The sequence below is a fragment of the Lontra canadensis genome, unplaced genomic scaffold, assembly GCF_010015895.1.
Source record: "Lontra canadensis isolate GAN:19392208 unplaced genomic scaffold, GSC_riverotter_1.0 scaffold51, whole genome shotgun sequence".
Taxonomy (NCBI): Eukaryota; Metazoa; Chordata; class Mammalia; order Carnivora; family Mustelidae; genus Lontra; species Lontra canadensis.
In genome coordinates, this window is record NW_022631045.1 from 11024868 (window position 1) to 11046997 (window position 22130).

The 22130-nt window shown below is 47.8% G+C and overlaps 1 protein-coding gene across 1 annotated transcript; it reads right to left on the reverse strand.

The window, feature by feature from the left end:
- Positions 1 to 2752: 2752 nt before the first annotated feature.
- Positions 2753 to 21024, reverse strand: LOC116877266. The gene is given in 16 exon segments (XM_032873888.1): positions 2753 to 2827; positions 3897 to 3974; positions 5027 to 5129; positions 10167 to 10218; positions 13353 to 13516; positions 14048 to 14129; positions 14364 to 14991; positions 14993 to 16266; positions 16269 to 16607; positions 16610 to 16732; positions 16735 to 17199; positions 17202 to 17711; positions 17714 to 18460; positions 18674 to 18761; positions 18900 to 19044; positions 20882 to 21024. Coding segments are annotated over 16 exon segments (5016 nt in total).
- Positions 21025 to 22130: the final 1106 nt, after the last annotated feature.

Consider the following 22130-nt stretch of genomic DNA (forward strand, 5'->3'; position numbering starts at 1 on the left):
AGATCTCCATGGTTTTGTTTATTTCTTGATTAATAGTACTATTCTTTGGCAGGGAAAAGGACATATTTCCTTTTTCTGTAAAGTCTATTGGCTTACTTTAATTTTCTTTTTTTAAAGATTTTATTTATTTATTTGACAGACAGAGATCACAAATAGGCAGAGAGACAGGCAGAAAGAAGAGGAATCAAGCTCCCTGCCGAGCAGAGAGCGTGATGCAGGGCTTCCTCCCAGCACCCTGGGATCATGACCTGAGCCGAAGGCAGAGGCTTTAACCCATTGAGCCACCCAGGTGTCCCTTAGTTTAATTTTCTTAGTTCAAGAGGGAATTTAGGGACTATGGCAGAGATAGTAGCTGACCACCAAGAATTTGTCTTCCCTCTCATGTAAAGTTGTTTCAGGGAAGGGGCTGTCAAATTGGAAACAATATTTCCCAGCACTTTTTGTCTGGCTGACTAATTCTGGCCAACGGAATATGAGAGGAAATGGTGTGTGCCATTTCCAGGCTGAAAGAGTTCAGTGTCTGATGTGCTTCCCATCTTTCTACCTCTGGTAGCCACCTTAAGACAATGTGTGGAAGATGGCCGAGCTAAAGAACTTAATTTCTTGTGTTGCACACTTGGAGGGGAACCCCCAAGTCATATCCACATTAAACTTCAGGTAAGTGAGAAGTCAACCTCTTTTACTATTTTGAGATTTAGAGTCATTTTTTACTCCAGTTAACCTACTCTAATACAGGGATAAACAACAACTTAGAGATGAAGTAATTAGGGCAAAAGGAAAACGGGGACAGGGAAATAAGATGAACACAGCACAAAGTATATACAGAAAACGCATGTTATAAGGTCTATACAAGTTGTTGGAAATGGGCAAAATATTTGGCTTTGAGTTTCCCAGCATCCAAAGCAAAGAAGGGAATGCTACGATCTACAAGATTCACAATGCCCCGAAGAGAAACGCATGTTAACACGCAGGAGAAATATGCATTTTTCTGGTTCCTTAAACCAAGGCACATTTCCCCTATGTGGCATGAGAAAGAGGATCAGTGCTGTCAGCTGCATTGGCCATATCCTTAATAGCATCTGTATAGTGGCTCTCACAGAAACGTTCCTATAGCTGATAGAATGTCCCTCGATGCAAAAAGTGGCAGAATATGAAAAAAGTGACTCAGAAATAGCACTCTTTTTTTTTTTAAATTTAAAGATTTTATTTATTTGACAGAGAGAGACACAGTGAGAGAAGTAACACAAGCCGGGGGAGTGGGAGAAGGAAAAGCAGGCTTTCAGCCGAGCAGGGAGCCTGATGTGGGGCTCGATGCCAGGACCCTGGGATCATGACTTGAGCTGAAGGCAGTCACTTAATGACTGAGCCACCCAGGAGCCCCAGAAATAGAACTTTTAAGAGAGGCCAAGATGGTGTAGTGCACAAAGGCAGCTCTTCAATAGGCCTCGTTAATCCAATATCCAATGACCCAAAAGGGATGGCTTCCTTGCTCTGACATAGGCTCTGAGGTTATCACTTAAGAATCAAAACCATACTTCTGGATGAGCCATGAGGTGGAAGCCCAGTCACACCATGCTGCAAGAACACAGCCTCATCCCCTGGATAGATGACCTTGTCCTCCAGCCAGATGTGTCAGGAGGCAACCCAACACCTGACTTGCTGACCATAAAGTGAGGAAGTTCCCTTCCCTGACTTGCTTGTTGAGTGGATGGTCCTGGTGTGGATGTTCATTCTGTTTCCACATCTCAAGGGCAGTGATGGGAAGGAAATCAAGGCCACACATACTGAGGTCACCCTTGGTTTCCTAAGGTCTACAGGTGTGGATGAGAGACATCTGGCCAGGAAGCCAGCCTGCCAGAATCCCAGGAGTAAGGGCACTCAGCCACGCCTTCAGGAAAGAGGAAGCTAGCAGTATTCTCAGCAGTATTCCGGCCAGCACTCGAATTCTTCAAGTTTGCAGAGCAGTGAACCGTATCAGACATCCGCACTGTCAAGGGTCTTCACCATGAGGTGGATTACATCCTTCGTGAGCTGGGATGCTTAACCCTGCCGGCAGAGAGAACGCATTGCCCTCTGAAAGAAGTGACTGTTGTAAGGTGGAGAGATAGATCATGGGGAACGGCTCAACTTTTCTCCCAGAGAGCGTGTTGTCCATTTGCCTTATGGCAAAGAGAGGTGCCTGTGCATCCAGGAGCTCAAAGCCATTTCACTCCTGTCCTTTCTCCTGCCCCGTGCCCGTCACCTCCCTTTAAGACACAGATGGAAATAATACATTAACCATAATCAAGACAGTGTATTTATCAGTGATATTTATTTACAGAGGCTGATGGCAACAGGATGCAATGTCTTTTTCTTCTTTTTGAAGTTCTTCATGGGACTATTTTTTTTTCTTCTCAACAAACATTTAATGAGCAAGTCCAGGGAACTGGGATAGCAGAGTCAGTTAAAAACATGAGCTTCTGGCTCAACAGATCTAGGTTTAGTCCCATCTGCTCTTATTTCTTTTGCAAACCTATAACCTCTCTAAGCTTTGGTTTCCTCACATGGTTTTCTGAGAGTTTTAGGGGAGGTAATGAACCAAATGCCCTGTTGGAGTGACTAATGGAGTGTGCTCCTCCGCTGCTTAATACCGTTCGGGCAAGGCTTAGAATTCCAACATATGAATGGAGAGGGACACATAAATATTCAGCCCATATGGGCATCTTGGTACCAGGGTCCTGGTGTTACCATCTGGAAACAGGAAGTTAGTGGCTTAGTCTGGAATAAGCCAGTCCCTGAATAAGTCAGCTTGGGAGTGTGTCAGCATCACAACTAGTCTGCTCTGAGACTGTGAAGAGAAAAGGGCATGGCTAAGTCTGTGATACTATGCAGGATGGACACTTGCATCCTATAGATTCAAAAACAGAGTGAGGGGGCACCTGGGTGGCTCAGTGGGTTAAAGCCTCTGCCTTCAGCTCAGGTCATGATCTCAGGGTCCTGGGATTGAGTTCTGCATCGGGCTCTGGCTCGGCAGGGAGCCTGCTTCCCCCTCTCTCTCTCTGCCTGCCTCTCTGCCTACTTGTGATCTCTCTCTGTCAAACAAATAAATAAAAAAATCTTAAAAAAAAAAAAAAAACAGAGTAAGTATGTCTTTATTAATTTAGTCAGCTGCCTGGCCTTCACTGTTCATTTCTCAGTCTGCCTTTCCCTCCACGGGAAGGGTTCGTGCTGGTATTTACTTACACGGTAAACTCAGCAAGAGCTGTCAGCTGACTTTTCATATGAATATGGGTGTTTAATCAATAAATGTTGACCTTTGGTGGTGATGATGATAGATTCTTTCTGGCAAGTTATACAGTTTCTGATATAGCAAGCCTTACATTTTTGCAGTTAATTGTATGCTTAAATGTATGTGCTTATACACACATATATAATATGTGCATATACACTGGATGTAGCACGCACACATTCATAGATATACACGTGTACACTTATATACATACACACATGCACATAAGTGCTTTGGAATGTTCCCAATTTTAGAAAAAAGCAAGAGGACTGGTCAGTGGTCGAAAGCAATCTGTGGGTTGTACTGTATATTTCATTCATAACTTCCATTCCCTTGAAAGTATCAGGTCCCTTGTAATTGACACTCTGGAGGGCACAGGGGTGGTGAAGGGCAGCTGGAAGAAGGGCTGAGTGGAGGCCATGGTTCTTTCACACCTGCCTTGACGCTTGGGCAACAGCTGCGAAGCCCTCCATGTGGAAAAGCTGCCTCACCTCCCCTATCTGTTATGCTGGAATTCCTACTACAGGAGCCTAACTTTTATTTCAATTCCAGTTAAACAAATATACCAATGCCCCAGGGGAGGCCACAAACACTCACATGTTAAAACTTGCCTGAAGGCACTTTTTACCTCCAGAAAGAGAAGTGTGTAGCCTTTTAGCTGGGGTGGAAGGGGGGCCACGACAGGGAGCTCGGTGCGGGTCCGTTGCTGGAAAGAGGAACAGAGAACCTCAGAGTCAGAACTCATGACGTCATGCTTGTTCTTTGCGCCTGATTTCCCTTCCCTGTCTCATCTTTGAAAGAAGCTTTCGACTGCTGACACAGCAACGTTCAAGGTGAATCATGGATTATTTGTCTACGTGCGTTACCTGTGCTTTAAATTTAAATTTTCAGCCATTTATTCAAGGCCTGGCAATAATTAACTGACAATAAGGAAATGGCATGATTTTCTTAGAGGAGCGCATCAGAAAATAATTTCCTGGGATCACAGAGAGAACTGTAAACAGCTGGAGTCACTTTAGGGCCATTTTGTGTCGCCTGGCGCAAAGTCCTTTTAGGTTATAGATGGCCCCGCCCTTCCTGAGGACTGTTGGACTCCCCTGTGCCAGGGACTCGGGGAGGCCCTCCACTGAGTCTGGTAGACCAGCTCGTCCGTGTGTGCAACCGAAAGCTTACCTGGAGCTGGCAATAGTGTAACTGGTCTTCCATCAAACACTTTTTGTACACCTACTTGGTGTCGGGAACTATTAGACTCCGCAAATAAAGTCATTAGAAAAATACAAAAAGCACGAGTAATACGGTGTTAGCCCTAGAAACATGTACCAGACTCAGAGTCCTTTCTTGTTTCCATTCTGGTCAAACAGCTACTCCCCTCAAGGCGACAAACGCTGAAGCTTATTCTTACTCTAATTAAAATTGCCTGAAGGCAAAAGAGAAAAATTTGCCGAAAACTACTGTGAGGGAATAAAAACCCCACAAACGTCTTTTTCGGCCTCCCAACGTTTTACCAATGCTGCCCTCTGCAGAGCAAACCTAGAATCGCAACTCAGCCGTGTGGGCAAACTTCTCCACTGTCAGGTGCTTTGGAGAGAACCTGAAGGTCCACGGGCCTTCAGACTTGGCTCATAACCCCTCTAAAACAATTGCGAACGATCATGTGCCTTTGTGCATGTTTTTAAAAAACATAGACATGTGAATTTGTATCATCTTCATAGCTGAGACGGTTGAATATTCCCACATACGGGCGTGGGCTTTATTTACATTGCTGCAGACCGAGCTGATCGAAATTATGAAAAATGCTTTCGGTAGCACCTCATGGTGAATACAGCCCTCGTTGCCAAACCGATCAATCAAATTAGAATTGCTTTTAGACAGGAAAAAATAGTTTGATCATTCTCGTTCAATGTAACTGTGTTTTGGTGTCCAGGATTGCAGTTCTGTGCCCTGACCAGGAGGCAGGTTGGTAGGGGTGGGGGGTGGGGGGAGGACAGGCAGGCAGGGAGACCTGCCTTTGGCTTCCTTGTCTATATCCATACTGGTTGGTTTGGCCAGCAATCCCCAAGATGGGAAACCCCTTGACTTGTCAAAATGAGCAGACTGCTGCTGAAAAGTGACATTTACCTTTTTCTAAGTAGCTCCTGGGGACCAAAACTTATCTTTAAGACCTCAAGAGAGACAGAGAAGGAAGAATTATTTTCCAGGAGGCCTCCTCTTAAAAAAAAAAATAATTAATTTAATAGATAGTGTAAGAGAGCAAAGAGGGAGTGCAGCAGAGGGAGAAGGAGAAGCAACCTCCCTGCTGAGCAGAGAGCCCGATGAGGGGCTCCATCCCATGACCCTGGGATCATGACCGCAGCCCAAGTCAGACACTTAACCAACCGAGCCACCCAGGCGCCCCCAGAAGGCCAAATCTTTAAAAAAAAAAAAAAAAATCAACAGAAGCCCATCAGGGTCCTGCACTCTAGGTAATCCTGAAGGAAAGTCGTTGTCTGTCAAAGGCCTGAGCAAGAGCAGAGGGATAAGCAGAACCATCTGATCCTGGCTGTGGCCAGAGTGGAGCTCTCAGCCATCTGTGCCCTGAAGGACTTTATCCCTTAGGATACTCTACAGAAATCACTTTCTACATCTTGGACATCTTGGACATCTTGGACCTAAAACTGGTTGCCTGACAAAGTACCTTTGGTGGCTCTATCCATGGGCTGACTGCTCACTCTTGTCTACACCCACCTTCTACAATCCCCTTCTCCCACCTAACAAAGGAAAGACATGCACCTTTTACCATCCTGCATTTGACTACATATGCTGTGCTGGTGTAAGAACCTGCATCAGAGGAGTGCCTGGGTGGCTCAGTGGGTTAAGCCTCTGCCTTTGGCTCAGGTCATGATCTCAGGGTCCTGGGATCGAGTCCTGCATCGGGCTCTCTGCTCAGCAGAGGGCCTGCTTCCCCCCCGCCACCTCTCTCTCTGCCTACCTCTCTGCCTACTTGTGATCTCTTTCTCTCTCTCTCTGTCAAATAAATAAATAAAATCTTAAAAAAATATAAAAGAAAAGCCTTTTGCTTTGTCCTCAGCCAGCCTTCTGCTCTCTCATCAGAGTCACCTATTTTTTTTTTTAAGATTTTATTTATTTATTTGCGAGAGAGAGAGAGCATGAGCCAGGGGGCAATGGCAGAGGGAGAGGGAGAAGCAGACTCCTCCCTGAGCAGGGAACCCAACATCGAGCTCAGTCCTGGGGCTCCAGGGTCGTGACCTGAGCTAAAGGCAGACGCTTAACTGACTGAGCCACCCAGGCACCCCAAAGAGCCACCCATTCTTTAGATGCTAAAGTTTAGAGAATTCTCTACCAAGTCTCTTACCCAAACTGCCCTTCCTCATTGAGCACCTACTACAAGCTCTGCCTGCCTGGCACCTGAATATTTGGCAGCCTGGGTGTCCCCATGGAAACCAGTTCTCTTCCGGGAAAAATTTCTAGTCTGGCTATAAATTGGGGTTAGCGAGGGCAGCCTCCATCCTGCTAAGAAACAAAGTCAGCCTTTCGTAGGAATAAGAAGGTGGTGCGTTACCACATGTTTTTCCAACATCCTCTATAAAAACCCTTTGTAGTGCTCACTGGATGACCTCTCACTGACCTTTCTCTTATATTCTAAATGCCATTCTCATGCCAAGCTTGATGAGGGTTTTTATTCTTTCTGCAATAATAGGGTTGTCAGACTTAGCAAATAAGGATATAGGGCATCCAGTTAAATTTGAAGTTCAGATAAAAAAACAAAGAATTTTTTAATATATAACTCATGGGACATAGTTACACTGAAAACTATTCTTTATCAATCTGAGATAGACTATAACGGGATATCTTGTTGGCAACTCTATAGAGGGATTCAAAAGTCCTAATTTTCACATCCATTGTTTCTGCTGTTTATCCCTCATATCAGGAAACAATGAGGCACAACCAGGAACTACTTTAGTTACCTGAAAAGAACATGCGATCTCCCCCCTGAAAAAAAAATTATGAATAACACATAATAGATACACTTTTTATTAATGAGTGCCCTGAGGGTTGTCTAATCTTTTCCCCGATGTGATAACTACTTCCTTTTAGTCTTTTCTTCTTCATTTTCATCTCTGGCACCACTTGTCTCACTTTCTTCAATAAAAAAAGGAAAAATCCTTTATTTCACCTCTGCAATGCAAAGGACAGCGGTTCTCAAATCCTTTAGCTATATGGTTTTCGTACTCCCATGAGTTCCGAGTCCAGTCAGGAACAGCCACCCTATGCCTATTTTGGTTTCCGTGAGTAGTGTGTGTATGAAGTAAAGGTGACCTTCCCATTTCAGTTTAAACATTTGGAAAAGACACTGTTTTCTTTTCTTTCCTTTTTCTCTTTGTTTTTGTTTTTAAATTAGCATAGTTATGGGGGCGGTCTACCCATGTCTTCAGGGCTCTCTCTTGGCTACTTTTCTTTTAACTATTGACAGCACTCAACACTTCCCTCCGAGGGTCCTCAGGGAGCTGTCGGCTCCTGCCCAGGACATAGCCTGAAGTCAAGTCGCTTTGCAGTTGTGTGTTGGAGACACAGCATTTAAACTTCCATCATTACTAAGAAAATTAAAACAAAACAAAACGCCTAAACCAAAAAATACTAACTTCCATCATCGCATAAAGTGAGGGGGTCTAGGGAAGAGGGGCTAACTGGGGAAAAAAAAAAAAAAACCTGCACTTGATTTTATTTATTTATTTGACAGAAAGAGACAGCAAGAGAGGGACCACATGCAGGGAAAGTGGGAGAGGGAGAAGCAGACTCTCCACTGAGCAGGGAGCTCGACGCAGGGCTGGATCCCAGGACCCTGGAATCATGACCTGAGCTGAAGGCAGACGCTCAACTGACTGAGCCACCCAAGCGTCACTACCCTGCACTTTTTTTTTACTCATCTCATTTAATCTTCCTGGGGTGACCACAGCAGATAAGCATTATAATTTCCTCCATTTTTCACATGAAGAATCTGAGGCACAGAAAGCTGAGTCGGGAATTCAGATCTTTTGATTCTGACATCTCTGCTCTCATCCTCCCCCCCCCCTTCTGGAGGTTTCCCATAGCTATGCTTTAACTTCCTTTTTGCAGCAGCTGAAAATAATAACACATTTTCTATGATCCTTCGTGTGTGTGTGTGTGTGTGTGTGTGTGTGTGTGTGTGTGTGTTAAACACATACAGCTCTTTGTTTAACAAATATTGCAAATCTCTAGAAGGATACAAAGTAGAGGCCTCTGCCTCTCCTACTCCTTTTCTATTTCCCCAAGGTAACTATTTCCCTAAGGTAACCAGTGATGAGCCGTGTGGGGCCCAGTCCCAGTGTTTATTGTGAACATGAACTTCTTGGTGCTTTCTGTCTCTTCATCCATTTCTGCCGCAAGCCTGCCTTTCCTTCGCTGGGTGATTTTTTCACAGCTTTCCAGTGTGTTATAGAAGCCCAAAGGGTGTGGGGGCTGGTGTCTCACCAGCTATTCAATCCATCCTTGCATGGTCCCTCATTTACTTCAGGAAAAGTCTCTCTTTTACTGAGGACTTTTTTTTTTTCTTTTTTAGTCTGGGAGTGTTTTTTGTCTGGGAAGGGTGTGGGTGTGGTGGTGGATGGGAGGGTAGGAGGGGTGGGAAGGAAAATCGCGGTGTTGGAATAAATGAGTGGGTCTTCCTACAGAGAAGAATTTCCTCAGGTGATATAGGTCGTGAGGTTTAAGAGGCCTGTTGCAAGATTTTACTGCAGCCCAAATAATTTATGTCAAACGAAGTGCACCATGCTTTAGCTTTCTGTCTTTCACAGGAGGATTTGTTGGGGTAGCTTAATGTTTTAATTAATTAACTTCAAGCTGGGATTCTATATAAACACAAATTGTCACCTCCCCCACTCCCGAGTCCCTCTTAGACGTAGAAATGGGTAATGGCTGAGCAAAATGAGGTGAGTTGGAATTACTGGCCAACTGTGACTTCATCTGAGTTTCACATCTCAGGGAGTAACCATCCATCCAAGGTGCAGGCCCAGCCTTCGCCCCCTGGGGCCGACTCACAAGACCAATAGAATAGGAACGCAGGGCCCCAATAAGGCAAATGTGTCACCAAAATTCTGATCTTTGTAGATACAAAGGAATGTGTACTTACAGAGTTCTACAGTGGTTCAGACTCTGACTTCTCACTCGATGGCCATCGATGCTAATTTTCCCAGCAAAGCAGCGAGAGATAGAGAAGGGAAGACTCAGAGGTGACCTGAGCAGGTGTAGACTGGCCCCCTCCGGAAGCGGGGGATAAGCAGGTGGAAAGGGCCAGGCTTGGTGGTCACAGGTTCCTGCCATTGATGGCGGGGTGAACTTGGACATGAAACCTAACCTCTGGGGCCACTGGAAGTTAGTGGACCAGAGGCTCGCCTCCCTGGATGTGTCTGCAAATTCCTTAGTACAGTGCACAGACTAACTGCCTATCAAAGGCCAGCTAGTGTGTGGCCATTACTTTGTCCCATCTGGGTTTTACCATTTCTTTGCTTTTGACACTTCTCTTTCAGAACCTGCAGAGGGTGGCAGAACTCTTTGGTAGGCTCTCCCACCTCTTGTCGCCTCAGGTTCTCGAGGGCCCGGCTCTTTCCAGGTTAGGCGCAGCTGGCCCAGGGCCCAAAGCCTGTGAGACTTTTAGGGGCCCATGATAATATTTTAATTTCTCTTCAGATCAGAAGAAAAAACCGCACATGTTAATGAACACATGGCAATGAATCCAGCCCGCATTAATATTGATCTTTATTCTGGTGCAGTCACAAGATAAAATGTTTAATCTTTTTTTTTTAAGGAGGAAGAGATTTCAAAGGCAAAAGAGCCTTGAGCCCTCAAATCACGATGCAAACCTGAAGATTCTGGAACTCACTTCAGGCTGTCAGCCGGTAGCTGGAGCTGCCTTTTTGCAAAGGCCTGAAGGGCTGAGGGGATTTGGGAGATACACTTTATCAGCTACTGAACAGCACACATACCTTTTTCTGGAGAAAACCTTCAGTGCCTGCATAAGCAGAGCAAACAGCTTCTGTTTGCCCAGGTGACTTACCAGGTAGGAGTCTGAAGTGAGGCCTGAGGGGAGGATGAACGGCACTGAATTCGGTGTTTGGGATGAAGGGGGCCACATGAGGGCACTTTTCAAATAGCTAAAGCTTACATCTTAGATCCCATGTTGTGGAGGCCAAGAAAAACGAGACTGTACCCACCTCGAGTCTAGCCCTGACATAAGTACAGCCATCTTGGCAAAGCAAAAGCTGACACCTTGCACCCCCTCTCCACCCGCTCCCCTCCCCTCGGTAGTATGTGTGACATTCCTCAGCCACCCCTGCCTGCCCTAAAAGAAAAACAAATAGTTAACTTGCAGAGATCACAATCCTGCAAGACAGGAGTCCCCCTCGGTTTACAAATGTCCTAGTGATTTACAACAAAGAAGCTATCTGCTCAACAGCCCAATTTCAAGAGACAAATAACTCAGTTCCTTAAGCCCTAATGTCACCCTCCCCGCCATAAAACTGAAGGAGGCTGAGGCAGAAGGAAATGCAAATAAAGTTAAAATTCTTCTAAACCTAAATCTCACTAACAAGGACACTTGATGGGAGAAATGTGAAACTTTATCTCTAAACCTCCAAGATAGTGTCAGCGATCATTCCCAAGCATATGACCCACTGATATACATCTAGAGGGTCTCACGAGAAGATTTTTCTTACTGGTAATGAATAACCTTTTCCCCAGACAATAGCTAGCCCCTCAAGGTCCTGGAGACCTCGCTTCCAAAATTCCTTAGAGTTAGGGTATGGAGTCAACCACCCCTCAATTAGAGAACACTCTCGATAATGCAAGTCACACAGCAAGGTTTATTTCCAGCTAGCTGGGGTCCAAGTATCTGCCCGGCCCAGCGGGTTTCAACAAGGACCCTGAGTACTCAAAGCCAAGGGCTCATATAGCATTTCCAAAGCACTTAACACACAGCAATTGTCCATAGCTCCATTCACATCTGGCGCCACACACTGACACACTCTTACCTTTGCGTCTCCCCCAGGTGGTTTAGTGAGATAAGCTCTTTATCAATGCATCTAGTCCGAGCCACCCATATTCTGGTGCATAGGATTGACTTGTTTTTCAAAACTTGTTTTCCAAAACTTGTATTTCTAGCTTGTTTTTCAAGCTTCCCCTAGTCCCTCCTCCCTCAACTCAGTAAAATGGCTTCCCGGCCTTTGAGATGGCTGTTCTCATGCCAACCCATTCTTACATTCCCCCCTTTAGTTGTTTATAATAAGGAATCCTGCTCATTGGTAGAGCAGTTGTAGGGGCCCTCAGGAGCAGGCAACTTCTCATCCTGCTGTCTTAAGACCATGAGCTGGACAGCATTAACACAATCTTTTACAAAACTAATAAGCTTATTCAGAATACAAGGGCCAAAAGTTAGAATGAGCACAAGCAAAACAAATGGGCCAACTAAGGTAGAAACCAAGGTGGTCAACCAGGGGGTCCTATTAAACCAAGCCTCAAACCAGTTCTCCCATGCCTCCCTCTCCTTCTTCCTCCTGGCTAATCCTTCTCTCACCTTAGCCATGGATTCTTTTACTACCCCAGTATGGCCGGCATAAAAGCAGCATTCTTCTAATGCGGCACATCGTCCCCCTTGTTGGAGGAACAACAAATCAAGCCTTCTTCTATTTTGGAGTACCACCTCGGACAGGGAGGTGAGAGATTTTTCTAAATGACTTATAGAGGTCTCTATTCTTTCTAGATCCTCACCTATGGCCGCCCTCAGAGATGTCATTCCTGTTTGTTGAATAACCAGGGAGGCTATGCTGGTCCCAGCCCCAGCTACTCCTAAGCTGAACAAGGTAGCAATAGTTAGTGCAGTGATGGGCTCTCTTTTACTTCTCTCACTTGTGCTTTTACTCCAGTGAGAATACATGTGTTCCTCGGGGAGGTAGAGGATGTGGGGCATCACAGCCACCAGGACACAGAACTCCTCAGAGGCATTAAAGACCGAGGTCGAGAGGCACGGGGTGAGGCCAGTCTTTGAACATATCTACCATCCATTATTTTCTGGGATTAGCCACTTTGGGCCACCTCTCCCACTAGGGGTGTTATCTATGGAAGTGCAAAGACTTCGTTTAACTTGCAGCACTCTCCCTAGGCAGGTTCCGTTACCGCTCACTCGCTGTAGGGTTAGACAGATTTTACAGTCCCCCCATGAACATTGAGAGGGGTTCTCATTTGATAATACATTATAGGTGGCATTTAGCCCTATTGCTTCATAAAATGGAGGCTTCACATCATAACACATCCAACATGAGGCCGTGAGATTAGGCTGGTGGCGTTAAGGGTCTCATACATAGTAAGCATTAATTTCCATAAGGAGTCTTCAGCGGCCTGTGTAGTAGGTGCTGGGGAGATTATAGGGGAGTTAGTCTGGGGTCTTATGGTCCTGTTTGGATTTTTTTTTTTTTTTTTTTTTTTTACCTGGGTTCTTGGTAGGGGCAGGGGAAGCTGGAGGAGCCTTTTGGCCAGCCGGAGGAGCCAGCACCCTATTTGGACCTACCGGAGTATTGTTCGTCTGTACTGCCTCAACCTTCAATCTAACAAAAATAGTGGATCCCGCATGTCCCCCGTATTTGTAGAACACTATTCCCCACTGTTCTCCTTAAATCCAATTGTTAACCCCTTCCCGTCTTCCCTGGTCAGTGAACCAAACTCAGATCCTGTCTGAGTCTTGAGGGGAACAAGGCCCTTGAAGGGGAGGAATGGCTGCCCCTCTAGGCTTTCCTTGATTAACAAAAGCAAATTTTAGAGAGTCTGGTCGTGAAACCGCCCACCTCCAATCCCCGTCATTAGAGGTGACACAGGCCCAACTCTTACAGAAGGAATATTGGACTCCCCCCAACATTGTTGGCCCTTAGAGTGTCCCGGGCAGGATAGAATCCATAGCTACAAGCTAAATTGGGCGCCGTGGACTCGTAATCAGGGATAATATCCCTGAAGCAGAAGGTTAAGTCTGGCCACCATGTGGCTAGTGGGGCCACGCGGGTGGTTTCGTTGAGAGTCCTACCAGTCTCTCCATCGGTCAGAATCCATGTCTGCTTATAAGGCTGATGAGGGTTGGTTTCTGCGTGGTTCCTTTTCCAGTCGTTGAGCAGGGTCAGGACCAGCAGCCACTTCATCATCAGACCGGATGGCAGATTCGGTGTGTCCCTGAGGTCTGGAGAGTTGTAGCTTCAGGGGATTATCAGGGTGTTGTCCCACGGTCCACTCCCTGGCTTGTCTCTGCTCGGTGGCTCAGCATACGTGGGAGTGGTGGACTCAAGGCCCAATGCCGTCAACTTTTAAGGCAGTGGGGGTAACCAGAACAACCACATAAGGACCTTTCCATCTTTCTTCTAAGGTTCGGGACCTGTGTCTCCTTACCCATACCCAATCCCCTGGGACAATGCCATGTTCCGGATTTGGTGTATCCCTGGTCTCATACAAAGAGCGCACCATGGGCCAGATTTCACGCTGAACGTCCTGTAGGGCCTTCAAACTGGCCAGATAATTTGGGGTCACATTAGAGTCTTGTCTGGCAAGGCACGGACAATAATGGGGGGTGGTCTCCCATATAGAATTTCGAAGGGAGTTAATCCGTGCACATAAGGGGAGTTTTGAACTCGGAATATGGCATAGGGTAGGAGGGTCACCCAGTCCACGCCAGTCTCGATGGTCAATTTAGATAAGGTCTCTTTTAAGGTTCGATTCATCCTTTCTTACCTGCCCGGAGCTCTGGGGACTATATTCACAATGTAACTTCCAATCGGTCCCCACCGCTTGGGCCAGTCCTTGTAGAACTTTGCTGATGAAAGCGGGGCCGTTATCGGACCCTAAAACCTCGGGAAACCATATCTGGGTATGATTTCTTCTAGTAATGCCTTATCGACAACCTGGGCAGTCTCTCGTTTCGTGGGGAAGGCTTCCACCCAGCCTGAAAGGTGTCAACCAATACCAGCAAGTACTTATACCCATACCTCCTAGGTTTTACCTCAGTAAAATCCACCTCCCAGCTTCGTCCTGGTGCCCTCCCCCATACCCTCGTACCTGTATGTAGGTATGTACCTGTATTTCATAGCCTGGCACCCAATACACTGATCCACGATCTCCTGGATCTGGGTGGTTTGTCGGGGGAACCGGAGGCGGGCAGACTCAAGAATTGTCAGCAGTTTTCTCTTTCCTAAATGGGCGGCTTGGTGCAGGTTGGAAAGCAGGAACAGTCCTAGTTTGGCCGGTAGTATCAGTCTTCCCTCTGGATCCCGATGCCACCCATGCCGATCAGGCTCTGCGCAGTGGTGGTTTTGGATCCACTGCAGATTCTCTGGGGTGTAGTCAGGTCGCGGGGGCAGGCGTGGGAGCTCAGGTGCGGGCAGGGCGAGTGCCAAAGTTGGTGAAGCTATTGCTGCCTTTTTGGCGGCCTCATCCGCTCGCCGGTTTCCTTTAGCCTCCGAGGTCCGGGCAGACTGGTGTCCAGGGACGTGGACAAGTGCAACTGCCCGGGGTTTTTGCACAGCCGCCAGTAGCCTCTGCACCTCTGGGAGATTACGCAGTTCCTTTCCCTCCGCTGTAACAAAGCCCCTCTCCCGGTAGATGGCGCCATGCACATGGACAGTGCCGAAAGCATAGCGGCCATCGGTGTAAACAGTCATCCGTTTCCCTTCAGCCCGTCCGTTCTAACGCCTCCGCCAGCGCAATCAGTTCAGCCTTTTGGGCTGAGGTCCCCGGGGGAAGCGAGGCACTCCAAACGACATGCCCGTCTTGGTCCACCACCGCCGCACCCGCCCTTCGCACCCCATCCATGATGAAGCTGCTTCCATCAGTGTACTATACCAACTCACTGTTGGAGAGGGCGGTGTCCTGGAGGTCGGGGCGCACCTGGGTGATTTCTGTCATGATCTCCTGGCAGTCATGCAGGGGGGCTTCTAGATCCGGGGTTGGCAGCAGGGTGGCTGGATTCAGTGCAGTTGGTTCAGCAAGGTTGATCCGAGGTGCATCTGACAGGAGTCCTTGGTAATGGGTCAGGCGGGCATTGGTCATCCACCTACCAGGGGGATTTTTCTGGACCCCCTGGATCACATGGGGCGTTACTACTTTCAGATGCTGCCCGAAAGTGAGTTTGTCTGCATCCTTTACCATCAGGGCTACTGCCGCGATGATCCTTAGGCATGGGGGCCATCCTGAAGCTACTGGGTCTAATCTCTTAGATAAGTAGGCAACCGGACGCTTCCATGGCCCCAGGCGCTGCATCAGTACCCCTTTCGCTATTCCCCTCCTTTCATCCACGAAAAAGGTGAAGGGCTTCAGAGGGTCTGGCAATGCCAGGGCTGGTGCCTTTAAGAGGGCAGTCTTAAGTTCGTCAAAGGCCTTTTGCTGTTTCGGCCCCCAGGCCCAGAGGGCCTTATCTTTGGTTGCCTCATACAGGGGCTTCGCTATCTCAGCATACCCTAGAATCCATAGCCGGCAGTAGCCCGCTGTTCCTAGAAACTCACGGACTCCTCCGGTCGAGGTTGGGACTGGGAGCCTGAGAATAGTCTCTTTCATGGCCTCTGTTAACCATCTGGTCCCTTCCTTCAATTTACACCCCAGGTAGGTGACTGTCTGCCTGCATATTTGGGCTTTCTTTGCACTGGCCCGATAGCCCTATTGTCCCAGTTCCTGGAGGAGGTCTCCAGTGGCCCGTTAGCACTCAGCCTCGGTGGGGGCTGCCAGAAGCAAGTCATCTACGTATTGCAGGAGTGTAACTGAGTCATGACTCCGGTGGAACAAGTCCAGATCCTGATTTAAGGCTTCATTAAACAGAGTAGGAGAGTTTTTGAAGCCTTGTGGTAGTCTAGTCCAGGTTAACTGTCTGGAGGTTCCCGTACTGTCATCATGCCATTAGAAGGCAAAAATGTGTTGACTGCTGGGTGCCAGGGCTATGCTAAAAAATGCATCCTTTAGGCCAGGGTAGTATACCAAATATGTGAAGGGGGTAAGCGACTTAGCAGGGTATAAAGGTTGGGGACCGTGGGGTGGATGTCCTCGATCCTCTTATTTACTTCCCTCAAGTCCTGGACTGACCTGTAATCCTTTCCCCCTGGTTTCTTAACGGGGAGAAGTGGGGTGTTCCAGGCGGAGTGGCAGGGTTTCAGTATTCCAGCTTCTAAGAGGCGGTTAATGTGTGGGGCAATCCCTTTTCGCGCCTCAGTGGGCATGGGGTACTGGTGGACCCAGATAGGCTGGGCCGAGGCTTTCACTTCGACCACTACTGGTGTTTGGTGGGCTGCCAGACCCATACCGCTATCTCTGCCCATGCCTGAGGGTACGTTCTAAGCCAGTAATCCATCTCATGGGGCCACTCTATGGGGGAGGAGGTGTCCTGCAGGGCAAACAGGCGATGCTCATCTGTAAGGGACAGGGTCAAAACATAAGGGGCTGTCCCTAGCCGTCCATTACTTTGATGCCGTCTGGCTCAAAGCGGATACAGGCCTGGACTTTGGTTAGGAGATCATGCCCCAACAAGGGGGCCGGGCATTCAGGGATAACCAGGAAGGAGTGGGCCACTTGGTGGCGGCCCAAGTCCACCTGGCGCCTACTGGTCCATCGATAAGCCTTGGACCCAGTTTCCCCCTGCACCAGGCTGGTTTTCTGAGATAGGGACTCCATAGGCTTGTTTAAAACTGAGTACCGGGCTCCTGTGTCCACCATGAATCCCACTGGTTTCCCCTCCACATACACAGTTACCCAAGACTCGGGGAGGGGATCCGAGTCCCGTCTCCCCTAGTCACTGTCCATTCCTGCCAGCAAAACCCGAGCGTCCTGTCCAGTCTGGCCCTGGCGCTTGGGGCATTCCTTCTTCCAATGTCCATATTCTTTACAGTTCGCGCATTGCCCCCATCTAGCCTGGGCCGCAGTTTTTGAGGTCGGGTCAGTCCGGCTGGACCCGGTCCCGCCCGGGCTGTGCCCTGCACCCCTGCCAGCAGGATCTTGGCCATCTCCTTTTGCTGCCTTTTGCTCTCCCTACTCAGATGCTCTCTGTCCTCTTTCCTAATTCTTTCCTGTAACTCCCGATTTTCCTTTCTGATCCGATCCTCCCTTTCCTCCGGAGTCTCCCGAGTGTTAAAAACTCTCTCTACCACTTTCATCAGATCCTGAATGGTCATTTCTCCCAATCCTTCCTGCTTATATAATTTCTTTCTAATATCTGGGGCAGCCTGGTTTATAAAAGACATAATTACAGCTGACTGATTCTCCTCTGCCAGGGGGTCCCAAGGGGTGTACTGCCTATAAGCATCATAGAGGCGTTCTAAGAACAGGGCCGGGCTTTCAATTTCCCCTTGCATCACAGCTTTCACCTTAGCCAAACTGGTGGGGCGGCGTGCCGCTGCTCGGAGACCTGCCATAAGAGTCTGCGGTAAACTGGGAGACGCTCCTTACCTTCCACGTTCCCAAAATCCCAATCCGGTCTATTCAAGGGGAAGTGCTCATCAGTCAGGTTCGGCAAGGTTGTTGGCCGTCCGTTGTCGCTGGGGACATTCTTTCTGGCCTCGGTGAGGATCTGCTCGCGCTCTTCGGTAGTGAACAAGGTCTTAAGGAGCTGCTGGCAATCGTCCCATGTGGGGCTATGTGTATGCATGACAGACTCAAACAGGTCAGTCAGGCCCCTCGGGTCTTCAGAGAAAGGGGGGTTTTGAGACTTCCAGTTATACAGATCACTGCTTGAAAAGGGCCAATACTGGTAAGATCGTTCCCCATCTGGGCCAGTACCTCCCAGGGCCCATATGGGGAGAATGGGCGCCCCGGCTGAGGTGGAGGAGGATGGTTCCTCTTCTGGGGTCTCCTCCCGGTGCCTACGAGGCCTTAATCCCCACACCGGTCCCTGGGCCAGGGCTGGGGCAGCTGACGGGGAGGCGGATGAGTGAGGGGGCTCGGGAGGGGCGGCCGCTTCAGGTCGGAGTGGTGCCACAGGCGCGTATGGAGGAGGGGTTTCTTCAAAATCTAGGTCTATCAGGGAGGGGTACAGGTCCGACCCTTCCTGTAAAACAGGTTTCTTGGATGGGTTCCCTGGGAGTTTCGGTTGGGCCGTAAGAGCGGGAGCAGTAGAGTGGTGGGGGGCCAGAGAGACGGCCAGCACCCGGGGGGGGGATCCTCCAGCTTCTTGGGGACAAATGGTTTCAGCCAGGAGGGAGGACTCTCTACCAAAGCTTGCCACATGAAAATATAGGGATATTGGTCTGGGTGGCCCTGTAGTCCTGTCTGGTTGATCACATCTCGGACTTTCTTAATAATGACCACAGAAAAGGTCCCCTGGGGTGGCCAGCCCACCTTAAAAGTAGGCCATTCTGCAGAGCAGAGGGTAATCAAACTTACCTTTTTTTACTTCCACGCCATAATTGTGAGCCTTGGAGCGGATCTCAGGGAAGTGGATCAGGAGCAGGGTCTTGGGCGTTACCTGAGCCTGTCCCATTATTATTACAAAAAGAAGCCAGGAAAAAATAAGAGACACAAAGCCAGCAAACACACAAATTCGAAACGAATTTTCTAACACCCACCGGCCGGTCAGCCACACCACATCCACAGGCGCCGTCCCACTCACACAACACTCAGGATCCTTACCTGGCCGTCCAAACGGCGTCCACCGTGGACGCCGTTTTGGAACCCTTTTGTCGGGGACGTCTCCGGCGACTTCCAGTAATGGAGCCTCCAGGGTTGCAACCCGCTCCTTCCTTCCCGTGAGAATTCTCAATTGGGACCGGGCAGAGACCTGTTTCAGTCTCTCCGGTCAAGGACCTGTTTCAGTCCTCCCCTCTTGGAGATGGCCAATCCTCCTTCCGCAGTTCCTTTAGTTAAACCTCAGTATCGGGGAGTTGTCTGTCTCTCTGAGGAGGGTCTTAAGATCTCAGTGGAACCTCCAAATGTTAGGGTACAGAGTCGACCACCCCTCAATTAGACAGAGAACACTCTCGATAATGCAAGTCACATAGCAAGGTTTATTTCCAGCTAGCTGGGGTCCAAGTATCTGCCCGGCCCAGCGGGTTTCAACAAGGACCCCGAGTACTCAAAGCCAAGGGCTCATATACCATTTCCAAAGCGCTTAACACACAGCAATTGTCCATAGCTCCATTCACATCTGGCGCCACACTCTGACAGCTTACCTTTGCGTCACCCCCAGGTGGTTTAGTGAGATAACTCTTTACCAGTGCATCTAGTCCACAGCTGCCCGTATTCTGGTGCATAGGATTGACTTGTTTTCCAAAACTTGTTTTTCAAAACTTGTTTTCCAAAGCTTGTTTTTCAAAACTCGTTTTCCAAAACTTGTATTTCTAGCTTGTTTTTCAAGCTTCCCCTAGTCCCTCCTCCCTCAACTCAGTAAAATGGCTTCCTGGCCTTTGAGATGGCCGTTCTCATGCCAACCCATTCTTACACTTAGAGACTTACATCATCCATAACCCCCTTTTGTCCTCACCCACGGCTGAGTCTACCCCTACTCTGCCTTTTAAAAATCCTGACTGTAATCTGGCTCGGGGTCCAAGTCCCTACTCCTCTGTGTTGGGTACACTTGGGCCCAAGCTTAAGCTTGCTGAATAAACCCTCGTGTGAATGCATCGGTGCTTGGCTCCTTGGTGGTCTCTCAGACGTGAAAACTCGGGCATAACATTTGGAGGTCCTACTGAGATCTGGGAGACTCCCAGTACCCCACCCAGAGGGTCTTGCGCCGGCTGGTGAGTGCACTCATTGTCATCTGTTTGCGTGCACACTTTGAGAGCTCCAATCTGCATTTTTTTACCCGTAGGAATTCCAACTTGTACTAGGGTTGACGTTGGCTCAAGTGGACGCGTGGCAGGCCGTCGACCAGGGGGTCTTGTGGAGACATCCCTTGCCCCCACAGGGGGTTCGAGTCCCCCGCCATTTCAGGGGGTTAGAGTCCCCCTAAGCAGTCACCAGGGTGTTCATGGTCCCCCAAGGCAGCCAGGGGTTTCAAGTCTCCCTAGGCAGTCTGGCATCTTGTTTTTGTTGTCTGTTGTGCTGTTTGTTAAGTTTATGGGAATTTTTGGAAGAGACGTCCCTTGCCCCTTTGGAAGAGACGTCCCTTACCCCCGCCTGGAGGACAAGATCCTCATCTGTGAGTGTGAGGAGAGCTGGCTGCTGTTACGGTGGGATTCTCCCTTAACTTCCTTTCAGTTTTGTCTTTGTGGCTGTGCTGGATGTTTGTCTTTGTGAGTGTGTTCTTATTGTCATTGGTGTCTTTGTCTTATTGTGGTCATTGCTCTGCACCAGGACCCCAATCTAAGGGCCTTTTGCAGAATAATAAGCCTTCTAGTAAACCCAGGTTGCTGGGCCACCCCTAGCAAAGGGGACTCTGATTTTATCTCTCTATAGTCTTCCTAATAGATGTGGGGCTCCTCCCTCACTCATTTCCCGTGTTAAGGGCTATAACTGGAGCCAACTGGGGTTAGTCTAACTCGAGACAGAGACTTTAAGGAATATTCCCAAGCAACTGCCGAAATTCCTTTTGTTTCGGGGAAATTCCCTGTCTTCTCTGGCCCGACTTAGACTGCTTACCCCCTTCCCACTTACTGGTGGGAAAGCGTGGCGTCTGCTCCTCTGTTGGGGCTGATGAGCTCTAGAACAGGGAATCCTTTCTCTGCCACCTGGCGGCACCTTGTTCCTTCTGTTTCCCCCTTCTCCTGTTTCTGCACCAATGTGTGTGCGGCCTGCATGACCGCCTCTAGATCACGCACCACGGCTCCTTCTCTCCTCACTGTCAAGGAGCAAGAAGAGCAGCCCCTGGACCTAACACCCCCCACTCCAGATCTTCCCACCCGTGTCTCAGGTAAACATTCAAAGTGGAGTGGGCCCAGGTGGAACATAAATCAGTATTGGAATAAGTTAAGTTTGTTGGTTTAATTAAGATAGACATGTCTTTGAAGTTATCAGCAGTAAATGTGAAACTTTGAAATTTACTGAAGGTCAAATAAGCTCGTGTTATTTGTTAAAATTTGTTAGTAAAGAGATGACTAAACTGATGGTTAATTGTCTGTCTCAAAGTTTTAATGGGTAATTGCTGAAATAGCTTTCAAAGTCTTTGGTAACCTGAAACTTTAAAGTTTTGGTTGGATGACAAATGGAATTAAATTATGGACATCTAGGTCTTAACCAAACAGGATAAAATGCTAAGTCATTAATTACTGGATGTAGGTTTGTGCTTTTGACTTCTTACTGCAAAAAAAAAAAAAAAAAACTAAGAATATTTAAATCTGTTGGTAAACATGTTTTGTGCTTAACTGATTTATAAATTTGCCATCTAAAGAATTCTGTTATAACCGTTCACAATTGGTTAATAACGGACTATAGGTTAAGGTGTTTCTAAGAGTACAAAATGCTAAGTGTAACTAAGACTGATGGAAATAAAGGAAGCAACTCTGTATGTAGGAAAGTAGGAGATATGTAAGAAAGATTTAAGGAATGGGAATACATTTTGTTGAGGGTAAAAGAAGGTAATTTTGTCCTAAATGAGATGGTTGTTTGGAAGGAAATGGCCTGGGACAAAACCTGAATGCAAAAGAAAGTTGTAGAAGGTTTGTGAAGGGAAATCTTCAGAGAAGGAATTTAGGTATGGTCAGGATGGACTAAACTTGAAATGAATGGGTTTTAAAGGTACATTGGTATAAGACTGAAGTTCTCTCTGTTCAAAAGGACAAAGTTTTCTTAGATTAATTGATCTGCTGTTAAGAAGAAAATGTAAATGGTTTTCTTTTTGCCTGTCCAGAAAAACCACTTTCTCATTTTGCCTATATCAGGGATAAGTATATCCCTAATTATATTT